This window comes from Cariama cristata, unplaced genomic scaffold, assembly GCF_000690535.1.
Source record: "Cariama cristata isolate BGI_N322 unplaced genomic scaffold, ASM69053v1 scaffold16374, whole genome shotgun sequence".
NCBI classification, from domain to species: domain Eukaryota; kingdom Metazoa; phylum Chordata; class Aves; order Cariamiformes; family Cariamidae; genus Cariama; species Cariama cristata.
In genome coordinates, this window is record NW_009613816.1 from 19,246 (window position 1) to 37,239 (window position 17,994).

The following is a 17,994-nucleotide window of genomic DNA, read 5'->3' on the forward strand; positions in this document are numbered from 1 at the left end:
CTAATGCCATTGTTTTCTATGTAAGTCACTGCAGATAGGAGTTTACGAGCACAAGCAAGCTTCCTACTGAAAAGATTTCAGAAAAATTCACCATATGATCATGAAGGATGACTTGATATAATGTATATATAATCATCTTTTTTCTCAGAACCCTTTCCAACTTCTTAGAAATTCCCAATCACCCTTAGGAAGTACCATTGAGATTCCAGTTTTAGCAATGCCTTCAACAATGTAATACTAAAAGTTCATCAGTAGTTGCCTTTAATTTAAATCAGGAACACAAAACATGGGAAATGAGCTAGAAAATCTTGACAGTTTCAGCTCTGCTTGTATTTAAGATTTCTTCTGATCCCACTGGGGACATTTCATAGAAACAGAGGGTTTTGCATAATATTATTAAATATATTAAAATAACTATATATTCAAATATTCTTAGCTTACAGAGACAATACAAACAATTTATTTTAAAATAACACATATATGTTTAAAATATTACTAGATATATCACAAAAACTGAATGCCTAAAAAACTGCTTTGGCAACAGATTATGCCCTTTTATATAATGCCATTAAAGTTTAGTTCAACATTTCAGACTGCTTATGTAGAGTATGCTTATCAGATACTTGATACAGGATATACAGGATGCCATATAAAAGAGAATCAGCATCTCAATTTATTGCTTATATTTACAATATAAAGATGTCGTAAAAATCTAGGTGATATATTAAGTATATTAAAGATCAAACATACTTTCTTCCCCCTAAGCAAGTCAGATGCAGACACTACTTGTTTAGATCCTGACATGAATGTTATGTCCTATACCTTGTCAACATTGCAGTAATCAATTTTACAGAGAAAGAGCACATCATGGGCAGCAATTGTTTTGGAGAAAGAACAAAAACAAAAAGAGCCGTTATTGATTGTAAGGTCAGTAACCATTTATAGGTGGTGCAGCAATATCACTGGCAGATTTGGGGAAGCATCGCAGAATGGAAGGAGTGATTCTGGGGAGCAGGGTATCATTTCAGATTCTAGAAAGAAGATAAAGGGGCAAGGAAGAAGATAACATGAGGCAAAAACTAATTTGGGAAAACATGGAATAAAAACACTAAGGAGGGAAAAAAATGCATGGAAGAACAATAAAGAGGGAAAATACTGAGAAAAATTAGGATAGAAAGTGGGGCAAATCTCAGGGAAAGGAGGACCTCTAACTCTTTTTCAAGTTGTGAAGCCAGAGAGGAAAGGGAGAAAGAAACAAGAGAAATCAAAACCATGTATAACCACGTATCTCCAAATGTCTTGAGGCAAAAAGTAGCAGAATTTAGACTAATTTAGAATCCAACATCCCTATTTTCAAATAAAAGTGATGCTCATGATAAGAAATATATAAAAGGAAGCCAGATGAGTGATGGAATACAGGAAAATGACAGTGCTAATTTTGGAAAAAATATTAACCATATCTCTCTGGTGACACAGTCACAAAAACAACTTGAGTAGAGACTATCAGCCCTGAATTCCCAATCAGAGCTGTCCCAGGATAAACGAAACTTGAGGGGAGACAGTCAGCATGTGGAAAGAACATCTGTACAGATCAGAGAGAAGAAACACTGAGTCAAGGAGAGAAAGAGGATAGCTACAGAGGGAAAGACAAAGGAGAGAGAGAATGGGATCAACAGCAGAGACTGATGGAAAGAAAGTGCCCAACAGGAGAATGCGAATAAGAAATTAAGGAGGGGGAAAAAAGAAAAAGAAAGAAAAAAGAAAAGAGGCTATTGAGAAAGCAGTAAATAAATAAACCTTGTATATTCGGAGGGAGATAATCAGAGGATTAACAAGAAATAGAGTGAGAAATCTGAGGGAGGTGAATAAAAGGTACATGTGTGAATGAGACAAATACCCTTTTGCTTAACCTAGCCTTTCCTTCTGCAAAAAGGAGGAGAAGAAAAGACAGGGAACTATAGTCAGCTTTGATTCATTCACATTTGAGTATGTTGGAAAAGTTTCTCATTGACAGTGAGATAGATGCGCTGCAAATGAATTTTAATACTAGTTTGGGCCACTGATGAAGGAACTGGGGTGAAAACAAAAGAGGTTCCATGTCATCCCAGCAGGCTGGCCTAGTTTGTGTTTCTGCCTGTGCTTAAATTCCACAAGGGTCAATGTATCATTGAGTAGGTATTTCTCTCTCCTTGTGGTATGGCCTCCTTCTAATTCTGCAGCCATATCCCCTAAGGGTTGCTCTGGTGTATTAGTTTCCATGCTCCTTGAAGCAATGTACATTTACTTGCACTGTTTAATCAAACTTCAGTTCTATTAAACAAGCATGGGCAGCACCTCAGCAGTGCTCAGTAGTTGGCTTAACCCCTCCTGTGCTACCAATTTCCATATCAGCAGAACTAAGCTAGCTCTGAAGATCCTTTTGAAAAAAATACTTGTAATGTCATTAAATAAGTATTTGTTCGTTTAATAGATGCAAATTCTTTGGCTATTTTAAAAAAGATAGTTTTACTAAGAACATATGAAGTAATGTAGCCTATTGAATATGAAATCCCATTCAAGCAGGTAGATAATCTTAAATTAAGAATTACTAATCAATATTTTCTTTTAATATTTTGTACTTGTATAGAGAAATACTTTACACAGCATATTGTGATATGCAAGACATTGAATACTTACTTATTCTTACAGTTACTAAGAATTTTCTGATAAAGTAGTTTTTCATAGGAAAAAAAGGAACGTAATTATAATTTGCTGAAACCATATATGGGAATATATGGGAATCTGTGATAGGCTTAAAGTAACCCTGAGTCTTGGTTGCTGTTCTACCACTGTAGGCCACTTCACAATTTTGTTTTCATGGAACAGATATCAAGTTGCAGGAAGAACAGACTTTACGACCAAGTACTGTGCAGCCGACTGAAAGAGGTCATCTTCTCACCCAAAAGGACAGAAGCTCACAGTGTTTATACACAACAAAGGGCCAAAACTTAACTCCTTTGTGTTCTCCAGTTCAAATGATGTGAACGTCATGACCACAGGGTAAACAGCTATACCAGAATGCCTATCTTTTCTACAAGTGTGTCCCTTTATACAAGTAAACATCAACTGAGTGAGTGCCTTAAAGCTCGGATTCTCACTCAATGTGACTACTGAAAGGAAGTAAAAGTATCTGCCCCAAAAAAATCTGTATGTAAGGAGACAGAAATGGAAGAAACAGACTCCAAAACAGTGAACAACTAAGGGGCAAAACATTCAAGAGCAGTATAGGACATTGAGACTGAAATCCCTGACATGATTTGAGAGAGGGCTCATTCACAGACAGTCTTAGCATAAGTAAGTACGCTAGTCATTCTACTACTCAGCTGCCACGTACATTCTTTTCCCCTCTAGAAACTATGGAAAGCCTTAAGAATCCATCTCAGAGCACTAAGCAATCTGGATGGCCTCTGTGGGGCAAGTGTAAAATATACTGCCTACTCAGATCTCCTAGTCAGATCTTGATTATGATTACGTCCATGTTCGTGCATGCTAGACACCTCCCTTTCCCTAGTGCAAAAGCCAGCCTCAATCCTGATTTGCACAACCTAGGCCAAGTCCTCCATCCCCTCTACACAGAGGTGTGTCAGTGTAACATGAGTGAATGCTGCATTCTCAACAGTAGTAACTCCTTCCATATACTCCTCGAAGGCTTTTACCTTCCTACTAGCAAAATTCTTCTTGAATTGTCCAGCAGTGCAGTTCACCTCTTTGAAGACTAGGTCTTAGAGACCAGAGCAAGTCATAGCCATACTGATGCACTAGTTGTACCACTACTACTTTAAGCATTTTTATGCAGTCTCTTAGTTTAAAATGTTTGCATCTATTAAAGCCAGAGATGGTTAAATGATAATAAAGAAAACAATATTTAGAAAACAGATGGATAAAATGAATTAACAACATTAATGCAGAATTTAAAGAAAGCATTTTCTACAAAAAAACTACTGTATTCTAAGATGCTGCTGCAGTATGGTTTGCCGCAGGGATGGGACGAATATATTATTTATCTACAAGCAGTGAAATTTTCATGTTTGTGCATTTGAACAAATACATTAAAATATATATATATAGCTCATAGATGTCAACTCTATAGCAAATTAACAGTCAAGTGATCATCAACTGAATCTGCTGCAACTATTGAGCTTTGCAAAAACTATTCAAACTGCTTACTGTCATATACACTTTTTCAAAAGTTTCAGAGTTTGATTTTTGTTACACTCCAAGAGTAACATGTAATAACTCAGTTTTTGGAGTCAGAGGAGGACTGAAGTATTAGATTCGTCCCTTCCCTCGCTTGCTGTACACAGAAACAACAGAAGCAAATTTAGAAAAAATATAGAAGCAGTAAAGCAGTACCTGACCAGAAAGGAGTGGAGGAAGGGGGAACAAAGCTGTAGTCTGGAGGAGTTACAAAAGAAAACCCACAGAACAAAGAAGGGGCTTAGAGAAAGAAAGAGAAAAAGAGAAAAGCAAAAGAACATTGAAATATTGGCACAAGATTTAAATAATAGTTTTTTAACTATATAATTCATTGATAATAAGGAAACTAAGGTTCCCTTCTAAGGATGTCTGGAAGGAAATTGACTATAATAACTAGAAAATTTGGATCTATGATTTAATTTTTAACAATTGCATTTTTCAAAGACTAAAGTAGAAAGAAGACACCCATTCAAGGTTTCAGAGAAGCAAATTAAAACTGCAGAATCTTGCAAATAATTTCAGATTTAACAAAGTTTTTTTTTCTTTAATTTTGTGTGTCCCTACTTCTTAACAGTACAAAAGCAGGAACTCAGGCATACATAAGAATTCTTCTTGAGCCCAGGAAAACTAGTCATACACCTTTAATTAGGATATAGTCTAAGTACCAGTTGAACTGGGGTTTCATAATAGGCATATGAAAAAGTGTGCATTTTGCCCTCTTAATGGTTGACATCAATACTAATTCCACAGCTAAACTACATCTTCTAAGCTCCAAACAATATTGCTCGTCTTGGCAGTTTTCCCTGACTTGAGAGAAAACCCTTGAGCAAGCAAAAAAAAAAAAAAAGCATAAGTTTGGCCTAGGCAGAACCAGCACATCATCCTAGTCCTTGAACAGCTTCCTCAGGTGAAAGGTTAAAGGTGCACTTGGTCTACTGCCAACAAACATAGGGTCAACATATTTTTAAATACCAAAATAGGATAAATAAACTAAAATCACTTTAAATGAAACTACAGTTTGTTGACATGTTCTTACACTTTGTCCCTCTTTGGAAGAGGCAATGAAGATATATAGTATACAAAGCCTAATAAAGTTTGGATCTTTACTCCCAGCTGTGATTTGGAAAGCGAAGTCCATCCTCAGCTAGATAAGTTATAACATAGTCTCTAAACCATGCCTAATAATATCTGTAATTACTGACCAAGAGCATTCCTTAAAAATGTGGCAGGGTTATACTCATCACATACAGCTGCTTCCCTGAATTTATTGTTGTGACTACACATCATCAAACCAAATCATTTTGCTTCAAAATGGTTATTTGCAGGAATGACGACTACAGTCATTTTACGCAAAGAATTAACAAAGAATCCATGGTGGAGGTAATAATAGAGTTTTGTGCATCTTACCTGAACGAGAATACATATGTTTGTGACAATGAAACTACCAGCATAAATAAAATAGACAGGACTGATACAGTATTTTAACATTCATAAGGTATGGGCTTTGTTAAAAAAAAAAAACAAAACAACAAACCACAACACAAACCAACAGCAGTTTAGGTTAGTATCTCAAAGTAATACAAAAGAAACATACTCCAGGGCCTCTTGCGCACTTGAAACTCCCTTCTGATCCTCCACAGTGATGATTCTTTCTCCATCTCTAATACTAAATGGATTACCTGGGAATGCATGAGGTTACCTGAGGAACTCCTTTTACTGGACCTAGTAACCCCAGGTGACAGTTCTGTGTGGAAATATGTTACACAAACCAAAACGGCAACTTCACTGAAGTACTGTGCCCATTCCTAGAGACAAATAACTGCGGGCTGGTTTTGTTTTTTCTCTACAGAAGTACAATGATAGTGTACAAAAGTAGCATGCAGGAATAAAGACAGGTTAGGTGCTATATAGGGGGTGGTTGGTCCTTTCCTCTCCATACATTATCTTAATTTTTTGAGAATTTTTTTGTCCGATGTAACTGGAGGTCTAGTTTTACATGTGAAATTCTGGACAAATAAACCTATGTAGGCAAGGGAATCCTACTAGATTTCTACAGATAACTCATCTATTTTTAAATGTGGCTGATGAGAGTTTTGGTATTGGCTTTTAAGGAGAAAGGCTGGGTTCTTTTGTTTCCTTGAGGGTTAGGGTGACACTTGTTTTATTTTACTTTATTAACAGATACTTTTATATAGTTAATGCATTAAGTAGTAGAATGATGTGATATAACTAGTTAATGTACCTAACTCCTAGTCTAAGAGTGATGAAAAACAGTCACCCAAATAGTATTTGGTTTCATGATCTAGGTTACATTAAAATCTAAATTTCATAAAGACTCGGATTTCTCAATATGATTGTCCTCTGCATCAGCAGATTGGAATAAAGTGCCAAAAACTACTCTGTAGAAGAATGTCAACTTGTCTTCCATTTTTGCCTTTATTTCATTAAATGGTCGATCGCCCCTCTAATCTAATGTAAGAATTAGTACTTTTCTATGTAGCAAAACAAAATTTGATCACAGTATGTCTAGAAAAGCCTGGGACTGAAAAATTAAGAAGAAAGAATGTACCATTTCCCCCAAAATCTTCCTAATTAACTTGAATTTCTATATTGAGAAAAGTAAATGTCTGACAGGTTTTACAACCACATTAGAAGTGTACAATAAATATCAGAACAGAGTGGGTGACTTCTGCAAGACCAGGAGACTAAAAAGCAAAGTTCTAATTACAGTGGGAAGTCAAATCAACTATCTCCATAAAATGAACATTTTTTTCTTCTTAGAATCTAGTAGATGCTGAAGGGAAAATCAAACTCCCTGAAAATTTAAGAACTTACATGGTGATTTATTATGATTCAAATCAGAAATTGTAAGTAAACTGAAATGCCACTTGATTCTCTTTCCTTTAATGGGTAAATGAAAACATGACAACCACAAAAAATGAATATAAACCTTTCTTGCATTGTTCTAGAAAGTGAAGTTAATTTGGTATTGCCACTCAATTTCACAGCAGCTCAAAGACTTTGTCAGCAGAAAATGATATAACTCCGTCAAATTCTACAGTGGTTCAACTCAGGTTTCTTAGAAATTTTTCCCACTTATTCTGTCAATTATATATGTTAAAGATCAGCTGTTTTGAATAAGAAGCTGATGTCTTTTCAAGAGACAGCCTCATTAAAAAAATCCAGATACAGTCATGTGAATAGTATAGTGTCAAATACTGAGTTGAAACCCAAAACATCCTCAAAATCAGCTTCAAACTGCCAAAGTCCATTGCATTCACTAGTTTTAGCCCTGAGCTTGTTAAAATATGGTGAATGTGACACTGAGTAGTTGCACAACTTAAAAAAAAAAAGAAAACAAAAAGGGAAAGTGCCCCTGTCTCTCTTCAGCTGACTTGTCTGGCTTCCTTTCAACTCAGATTCAGTGGGAAGAGGTCAAAAAAACAGCTCTGTGGTGGTTCTCACTGAGGGCTGTGAAGTAAACTCAGTGTCCAACTGCTGCCCCATGACTGTACGCGCTTCCTGTACTAAACAAAACTGCAGCCTAAAGTTTACCAACTTCTTTCCAAATTCAGCCTAGCTGGGTTCACACAGCCTAGATATACAATTATTCTAACATCAACTTGGTAAAAACTAACATTTAGCTTTAAAACTGAGCAGTGACACTCACGGATGGGCTGTTAATCATGGAAATTTTGCTTCCAAACAAAACAAACAAAAAAAAAACACAAGGAAAAAAAAAAAAAAAAAACACAAAACCCCCACACACTTACGGGGACTTGCTAACACTTTAAAAGATGACTGTCAAATCCATTAAACGGAAGTGTTGTCCAAAGTCAATATAGGTAGGCTAGCAGAATTGTGGAAGTCTATTACATTTTATACAAGGAGTCTGAGAATTGAGAGGGGTTTTTTTATCAGTTTGCCCTAAGACAAAACCAGCATAGTTTGTAACATTAAATGGCTGATATTTACTGTAGCAGAGACACACTTTCTCACCTCCTTGACTAAAATGAGAGCATCTCACACTCATTTCTCTTCCTCTTCCATATACTGCCTAAAAGACCTTGTAAAGGAGATGTTTCCTTTGTACATGGACTGAAGGTAATAAGGATGTACCATAAGTCTTGTATCCTGTAAAGCATGAAAGGACTGAGCTAATGCTCTTGCAGACTAGTATGTTGGTGGACAGTAGAGATACATTCTAAGTGGTCTAAGAAAGGAAAGAAAACAAATTGGTTCTGCTCACAGTCAATAATAAAAACAAATGCAAAGTAAATTAAGCAGGGCATATCCTCTCAACAATTAAAGCCTCATTGCTGAGGAGGCAAGGGATGAGGAAAGCACAAGAGATGACAAGAGGAAGAGAGATGCAAAGGGAGATCACAAGCTAAAGGGAGAAGAAAGGATGGGACAGATAAATTCACCAAGAACGGAGAAGTACTGAGACACAGCATAGCAGGGAAACAACTAACAGAAGTCCTGGGAAGCAGTGAAAGAAAACAGAAATGGAAGGAATAAAGAGGAATTGGGAGATAGAGTAAATGAAATGCAGACACACACTGGTTTCTTACAATCATCTGTCCTAAATTATCTTCACTTTCATTAGGAGAGGAAGAAAGTCTCCAAAGTTATAGAAATGTTACAGAACAGAGGCAAGCAAACAAAAGCTCACAATCACAGCAAATGAAAGTAACACAGTCAGCTTCATCATCACAAAGACTAGACTGGACTCTATGACCTTTCACAGCAGTCTTCATATTGTTAAAATCCCCATTAATTTTTATTTTCCTCTTGTTATCTCTTGCAGTACAAAGATACAGCCATTGTCTGCAGAACTGCAAATCTAATATTTGCTCTCTGACAGAAACATTATATACTTTCCAGAGGCCAGCCACGTGGTAGTTTTTATCATTACCATTGAACTTGTACACATCCTAAAAATCATGCTAACTTCCACTTAAGTTGTAATAGCTTAAATAAAGGATACCACATGCATTGTAAAGCATCTCAGTTTATTTCTAAACTTCAAAACTTTTCAACTGCTATTTACATTGTACAGTAGTTCATTAATTTTCAGAAGCTTAGAGGTCTGTAATAAACATTTAAGGTTAAATAGTAGGCATAAAAATAATTATGATACAGTAAATCTAATGTTTTTTTTAGAAATCTATGTGGTATTACTGAGATGCTGCTTCATATGGCTACACTACAAGACTGATTTATTTAAACCCCTTTTTAAGGATTAGAAATTGTCACAGATATTAACACTTCTAGTTGTGTGTATGTAAATGTCTGAAAAAACTAGGCAGGATGCAGTTTAATCTCTCACCAGCACGCCTAATAGATTTTTGAGTATCAGGAAGATTTTAAGTTTGGCAACAAGACAAACCTGCTAGACATGTTTATAACCTCCTGGCAGATCTGAACCTGCTTAGCTTCAAAAAAAATCCTAGCTAAAAAGCATTACTATTTTAATTGGTTATATGTCAAAAATGGAAAATGAAGATGTTCAAAGTACCATGTCCTTTTAATATTTATATGACAAAATAATACACAAAAATTTATAATACTCACAGTTGCTACCTGTTCTGTTACTCCTTTGTCCCACTGAGTTTTCAGATTCTTTGTATGGAAATTGAAGAGTAGTATCCAAACTTCGAAAGCCTTCTTTGAGAGAGTGGTGCTTATAGTATTCTACGAGTTCCTTTCAGAAAGGAAAAAAACCATGCCATTGGAAACTGAAATCACATCCTTTTCAATATTCTGGTGTACAGTTAATGACAGTTTTATCATACAAGTAATCTTATTTTATAATACAACATCCCACAGTACATGTTTATTTTTTAAAAATTAAGTATCCTAAATACTTACTGCTTTTACACTGCCACTAATTGGGTTTTGTTAGGGTTTTTTAAAATGAAACCTTATTGTCAGAGTCAACACTTATTACTCCTTTGAGCCAGGCTGAGCATGTATTTGCTATTCTGAAGTCAGGCAGACAGCAAGGTCAGCTGCTTGTTAAGTATATAACAGTAACTGTCTTTGTTTTCTCAAATTTCTTTTGCAATGGTAAGTGATGTTTATCCATAAACGCATTCGTAAATACACAGATCCAAAATAAGGCATGAGCCTTGCCTATAAGCATGTAAGTCAACAGCAACTTAATAAGCAGATACAGGGACCATGTAAAACTTTCAAGGCTCTGTCATTAAAATTTGTGGGGAATTTTTTTGTTGGTTTGCTTTTTTTTCCTTCATATAGTGCACACTGACTGAAAAATCCAGCATTTCACATTCTCCTTGGGCCCAATCCAAAAATTTGTCTCTGTGTGTGCATATACATAAACATACATAGACACACACAGACAAATTTTATATATATGCACAAAATTTTTATATATGCATATACACACTTATACAAAAATATAAAACTGGCTTAACTATTTTATGTAACCAAGGAAATAGGTTACTTTAGTTTCTATTCTAAAGAAGGCAACATCCATCAAAACACTGACAGTAAACACTGACACTCCTTTGTGATCTTCAACCCTTGCCACTGTCTCCTACATTTAAATTAGTCCTAATAACGTTAATATCACACAGTTTGTATACAGAGCCTAGAATGAAATTAAAAGTGACCAGACAACTCAAAGCAAATGTATTTAATTTGATTAATGATACTTCAACTGTAGGATTTCACTCTTCAGAAACGGAAGCACAAAGCAATGTATTTACTGTAAACCCTTCACTCCTACCAGTAACTCAGTCATTCCATTCTACTTACTTGCATTTAGATTTCCAAAATCAAAGTCGACCAAGCCAAGTTTAGGTCAAAATAAGGAAACAGTACTGTGTTCAATCATTTCCTTCTAGTTAAAAAAATATTTAACAAAATTACTAGCCTACAACAGCCTACATCAGTGATACATTAATTCCAGCAAAACAAAATGACTCTCAAATTATTTAGTCCAAGATCGAGTGCATAAACTGTAAGTTCTTGATAATACTCTGAAGATTATCTTCTGAACTCTGGAGCACTTCACTCTCCACGCTGCAAGCTGTTGCATGTCTCTGAAACAGCTTCTAAGGCAGAGTCCAAAGCTAAGTAAAATCTACACCTGCTTTTAACAGTTCACAATCACAGACCTGCCAAGCACTCCAAGTAAGCAGGAAGGCCAGGAGACTAAGAACTGTTTGGACTTTGTTGTCTGGTATCAGCACAGCATGCAAGCTACAAAGTCAGCAACCACATATTCTGTCACGTATCATCACTGAGTACCTAGACATTCAAATTACCAAGGCAACAGAGAGGGTGATATTTAAGCAAGCAGCACTCAAAGTAGGATTTCTGGATAAATGGAAAAATAATTAGTATGAAACTTTTGTTACCTTTTTGTACCACACAAATCTGTAATTATACTGTTCGGTAAAGATAGTAAGAATTTCAACTGAACAGATTTTATTTGTCGGCAAAATAAGTAAAATGGTTCCAAACTGAGAAAAAATTTACTTTGGGTCACAAAGATTCAGTTGCTTTTAAAAGCTTAGTTTTTAACACCATTCTTCCATAAACAACAGATGACAAACAACTGGCCTGTGAAACATTCATTGCACAAATCACAGTAGCAAGCTTACAAATAGATAAGTAAGGTAAGTAGCCCCTGCCAGCATGGACAGGGCTCCTCAGGAGTCTGTCACATTACCATGATTCACATCAGGAGCAGATCTGACCTTTCCCTGCACCTTGGCCTGCTTTACATACTCAGCACATTTTAATTACTCTTGTGAAAGTTTTTCAAACGTACAATGAAAACTATGTATAAGAGCTGTTCTACTTTTGTTACCTCCAAAGTAGTACAGAACACTGTGTCACTGCAGATCACTACTTTAGGTTTCCATGGCTGCTGGCTTTGTCTCTCTTCTGCTCCCAGTGCTACCCAGACTACTTTTGTTCCTCTATTCTTCCAGACACTGTTACTTTTTTTCTTGCATCTACCCAGAACAAAGCAGTTGTTCCACAGCATAGGCAAACAGTACTTACACTATCACTTGTCTATTTAACTCTCAAGGGCAGACTCCATAATACCCTAAAAATGAGTTACAAAATTACTTTTTCCTAAATGAATGTTAGCAAGGCTAAATTGGTGGCGATGAGGCTTTTACACCAGAAATTTCTTTTGTCCTCCCAACTCTTTGATGCAACACATACTCTTTTTGTTCCTTTTTTATCCAAGTTTGTGTCCTGTACTTGCACCTCTGATCATTCAGTTCTATTTTGAAACCCACATCAGTGCCTTAAACTGCATCATTGCCATAAGAAGAAATCTGGCAGCATGCGACTCCAGCTCACGTGCTTTGTCAAGATCTTGGGGAGTGCTCATGTGTTCTCATCAGTTTCCAGTGAACCATTTGTAATGTCTGCAGACTAAGTAGCCACCTTCTTCATGTATTTGAGGAACGCCATGATTTCTGTTGCTACCAATGATAAGATCTCAGGGTCCCCAGCCCTAACACTGAACACTTCACTGGTTTTTAAGTGTCAAATGAACACATTAGAGTGTGGAAACAGTTCGATGCATTCTTCATCAGGAAATTTATGTTCTTCCCATTCTAATGTGCATTTATTTCAAATAGGGTCAGGCAAAGCATAGATCTGCTTGATTTTTTACCACCTGTAGGATGCTCTTGCTTTATAAAGTACCAGTGGTTGGTTAAATTAAAATCATTTCTAAGGCTTCCTGGTTTTAAAACTTCTCTCCCTACTCTTGTTTTGCATTGTCCTTCCTTTTTATTTATCATTTTAGAGTGCTTGGATATGCATACAGGAAGGCTGCAGCGTAAGTTTTAATCCAATTGATTGCACTAAATATAATACATTGAATGAGCTTCCTTTAACAATGTATCAGAAAATGCTTAAGCAGTAAAATTTTACAAATGCACTAAGGTAATTTACTCAGACACCTTGTATTTACGAGTCTTGTCTAATCAAAATGAGCAATCAAGCAATTCTTTCAAATTAAAGTTCAGAAAAAGTAATTTCTTCCCAGTGCGATATGACTCTGACATAACACTGAAAAGTCACTGATCTGGGCAGTTATAACACCAAACTCTTATTTCTGGGAATTAATTTTGCCTATAATTGGAGTGAAAGTTAATGACAGCGCCTATATTTTATGTGTTATTACCACAGTTTGCTAATGAGTGGTTTGCTGCCACAGAGTCTAAGTTCGAAGTAGCCGCACAGTTGCTTTAATTTAGACTAGTTGATATTGACTCCAGATTACCATTATTCCAACCAGGATTTCTGAACTATTAGCAGTTTAGATAGCCCTGCTCTCTAGCTGCACTTCTTTGCCTGGTGCACCAGCACCAGACAGACCAGCCTCTCCTGAGTTTTTCTGGGCTCTCTGACACAGCTGCAACTTGTATCATCCTCCCTCTGAACTTGCACATCAATAGACACCATTATGTTCAGTAGTATACACATATACATGTGCCAGGCTGGGAAGTAACCTTCACCTAGCTACTTTGAGGTATCATTAATCTATAAAGAAAGATTTCCAAAGACATCATATTCTCCTTTCAAGATTCAGTCTTACTCCATAGTGGGCTGATGCATGGGATTCAAATTCCTCCTCTCTTCCACATGACTGCAAGGGACACAGCCCAGTCTTAAATATAAAATGTAGTTTTAAGCACACAGTTACATCACTTAGAGCATAAACCATAAATAGAAAAAATTATTCTATTAGGTGGTATGGACACAATTCAAATCTCTCACAGCCTTCTATAATTTCACAAACCAAAGTAGTTCTAACAGAACCAGCTACCTAGAAAATCGCACATTGTTAAAAACCTAATCAATGCTTACCATTAAATTTTTAAATTTTCTATTTTCTGCAATGTGGAAAAAGCCATCTCTTGTTAAAATCTTGATGTGTTTCACTTCGTTATTGTACCTGTGGGCAATGAATAACTTATGAATATAAATGTGTTTTTAATCAGATGCAATCAATAACTACTTGAGGGCATGACCCAATAACACCACACGAATGAATTCTTAAGACAAAAACATATATCTGTGCCAAAACAAAGTTGACATCTAATTAACCAAATATATTTATTAAAGTACAGCTGAAGAGGTAATCTGTATTCAAGAAAAAAAGTCACAACTAACTGCTCATTCTAATTGGGAATTCCCATATATTTCTTACTTTTATATTCATATTGATAAACAACATGAAAGCAAACAAGACCCACACAATAATTTGCATCCACAGAATTTATGAACCCACATTTCACTGAAATGTCTGAGATGCAAAGGGTTTCGACAAGTTCTCACTGAAGTCAGTGAAACATTCTTAGTCACTTCAGAAGTAGATGACACTACACTCCACACATTTGCTTACTCTTACCTAATATATTAGACCATCATTTTTGTAGACCCGTTTGCTACACCAGCATTATAAAACCATTGTCATCTTTCTACTATAAATCCTGGGGATTTTTGTCAGCAACTTCAGTTTTCCTATACTGACTCTTTTAAAGATTGTGTATGATTATAGAAATTGAAACAGATTTATATTTTCCTTATTTACTTCTACTATTATCTAGACATAAATAAGAACAGGAAAACCATCTGTAGGAAATCTTATTCCACTTACTTAATACTAATGGCATATTCTCCTGACTCTTTGGTCCTGTGCCGCACCAGGTAAGTGCTATTTACTCTGTTAATAAGTTCACTCTCTGCTTGCAGTCTTTCCATTGCTCCTGCAAACCTGTAACAGAGAACAACCAAAACTACCTATGATTTTTTCCAAAGCTACAAAGAAAGGACTATCTAATATGCAATGCAAAGTCCCAATATTCTGCATATGATCGGGACCTAAAAATACATCAGTTGCAACTGAATACCCCTTCCAGATCTTTGAATGAAGAATAAAGTGTGAAAAAATATGCATTGGGGGGGAAATTCTTAATCAGAAAAGTACTTGAGTATATGTTTAAGAAAAGTACTTGAGCCTGAGCATTAGTTGAGTGACTACTGGCCTGAATAGCACAAAACCAAATGTTTTTTCTGAATCACGTGTTACAAATGAAACAATAAAACAGTGGTCCAGAATCTTTGAACCTCCCTGAGTTCTAGTGGGAGTTATCTTAATAGAGTGGAGAATCAGCCACCAGTAATGTATTAGGTCAAAAAAAGATCTATACAAAAATTTGGTCTTTTACAAACACACTATTTTATTTGGTTTCATAATTATTCATAATCTCTAGAGGTTAAAGTGTAATGGGTAGGTTAAACATCCACAATTTAAAAAAAAACCCGCAGCTTAATATGTCCATATTCGAAAGAGCTGATGCTAAGAGTTGAAAGCTAAGACAAGTAAGTCACCAATTCTGCAGTCTGACTGCATAAGCAGATTTGTGCCCTTGCTCTGTGTGGCTGGTTTGGGTGGGACGTCACAGCAGACGTTAAAGACTGATCCCAATGATATGCTTTCTTCTAATAAAATTATAAATAGAGCAAATGTTAGAATTTAATATACCAGTTTTAAATATTAAACATTCTATTTGGCTTGTTATGAAAAATCAGTGTTTGTTTAGATCTGATTCTGATTTCACTTTTGCCAAACTAGAGGAAATCAGAACTCATGTCTAAATGACAAAGCATAAAACCAGTAAAAGAACATAAGTGATGCTTATTCTGTTCTCTCAGATTCACCATGTCTTTGAACACTTCAGTTAAATCTCAGTGAAAATTTTGGTTAAATTTCAGTGAAGAGTTCACATACTACATAAGTTCCAGAACAGCAGTAGTTGTAGTTTAGATACACTGTCCTTTTATATCACTAGTCTTTTTTTTTTCCTAAGGGAAATGCCAAATTATTCACAAGACAAGATGTACTTAACATTATTCCTTCTCTTTATTCACTTAACATATAAGATCTATTTGCACACTTCACATTATACTCATCTCTCATTATTTTATTTCAGACCTCTGGGACTTAAGGCTGCACAGCTACAGACTTCTAAGCAAAATGTCAAAATCATTAAGCACTTTATTACATGAGAAATGCTTTTAGGCAGCGCATGGTGTTGCCTTCTCAAACCATTACACAATGCCTTCTTCAGAAGCCTGGAAAGGTTAAACCAATATAAATTAAATTGTAATACACACAGTTGTTTTTCTATGACTGCTTCTTTCAAAGATTCTTGTAGGACTAAACAGGGACTCACCACAGTTGTGAAGAGTAGTCTACTGGTTTAGGAACCTAGGACATGAAAAGATACAAGAGAACGAGGATCAAGATTTTTTTTCTTATCAACACAAATTAGACAGCATTGATCTAATTATCAACATCCAGATGAAACAAATTAAAAGAAACAGATGATCTAATCAATCTGCAAGTCTAATTTGTTTTGAAGGAAGTTATAATAAAGGACAAATATTCCATACCATTCTGAAAGTAGTTTTCCTCTTTTTATATATATATTTTAGTTGTATTTTAGCTCTTCACTGTTGACAGAATTTTTTTTACTTAATAGAACTGTTAGAAGTTTTTTTGAGAGTGCCTGCCTTCAGATTTCATACATAAAATAGCCCAACGCCACATATTATTGAAAAGTATCATTAAAATGTGCAACAAATTAACAGTAACATATATAAAATTCATTTAATGTTTTCAGGATTGTATGGCCTTAGAAAGACTGTCTACCAGGAAATATAGTATATAATCTTCCGAGAGAGTTGAGGATAGTCCATAGATTGTATTGTATGACATCATTCGTACCCTCATATTTGACTTGATTAACTCTTGTACTGGATTTTAATAAGCATGGCATTTGATTCTCAAATTCAATTAAAAAAATTAAATGAACTACAACCAGTTTGGAAAATGGATGTTATATGTATACACAGACATATGCATAGATAATGTTTACACATTCACAAGATGTACAGAATAGCAACCCCTGTGAAAATCAGCATTTCATCTTGACCATCTCCCACCGGTGTATGATACTTTGGTATTACCCTACTCTTCTAAAACATTGTGTGAAACTTGCAAAGGGCTGAAAAATTTATTTTAGTGGAAGCTTAGCATACATCTTGCAGACTTACAACCTTATGTCATATATTCTTAGATAAGTAAATTATTTCTTTTTTTTCTTCCAGTAAAACCAAAAAATGTTTTATTATTTTCTGGAATCTAATAGGGAAAAAAATTACAGTAAGATTCTTTCACATTTTTTTATTTATGATCTATGGAATGTCTTCAACAGAGACTTCCAAACATTATTATACAGGTCTACAAACTTAAATTAACTGAAATAAATTACAACTCCCACTAACTTGACCTCAGGTATCAACTGAAGTGTCTATCAAGTCTCTAGACCTGACCTTGAAATAAACTCCAGCAATGGGACAAACATCCCCCCTCCAAAAAAAACCCACAAAAACCAACCAAGCAAAAAAAAAAAACAACCACAAAACAAAGCACCACAAAAAACCCACCTCCCTGCATATTTAATCACAATATTCTGCACTTAAAGTTGCAAGAGTCAAATATTGCAAAATTTTTGTGTTAACCTGTCCAAAATGCTACGGCATATTCTAGTAGTATTGCTGAGGTAGTAACAAGGCAGTTTTTCAGCTTTTGAACACAAAAAGCAGAATAGGAAGCTATGAAGCAATTATTGAACCAGGATATTGTAAACTAGATGACAGCTGACCATCTGAGTCGAGGGAATG

The 17,994-nt window shown here is 35.5% G+C and overlaps 1 protein-coding gene across 1 annotated transcript in view; it reads right to left on the bottom strand.

Moving 5' to 3' along the window:
* LOC104160918 (guanine nucleotide exchange factor VAV3-like) overlaps positions 1–17,994 on the bottom strand; it is a gene marked incomplete at its 5' end in the record, with an annotated part of 35,022 nt that overhangs the window by 5,133 nt on the left and 11,895 nt on the right. Inside the window, 4 exons of the mRNA XM_009699174.1 lie at positions 9,814–9,943; positions 14,110–14,197; positions 14,903–15,019; positions 16,482–16,516. Of these exons, the coding sequence (XP_009697476.1) occupies positions 9,814–9,943; positions 14,110–14,197; positions 14,903–15,019; positions 16,482–16,516 (370 nt within the window). The remainder of the gene's footprint in view (positions 1–9,813; positions 9,944–14,109; positions 14,198–14,902; positions 15,020–16,481; positions 16,517–17,994) is intronic.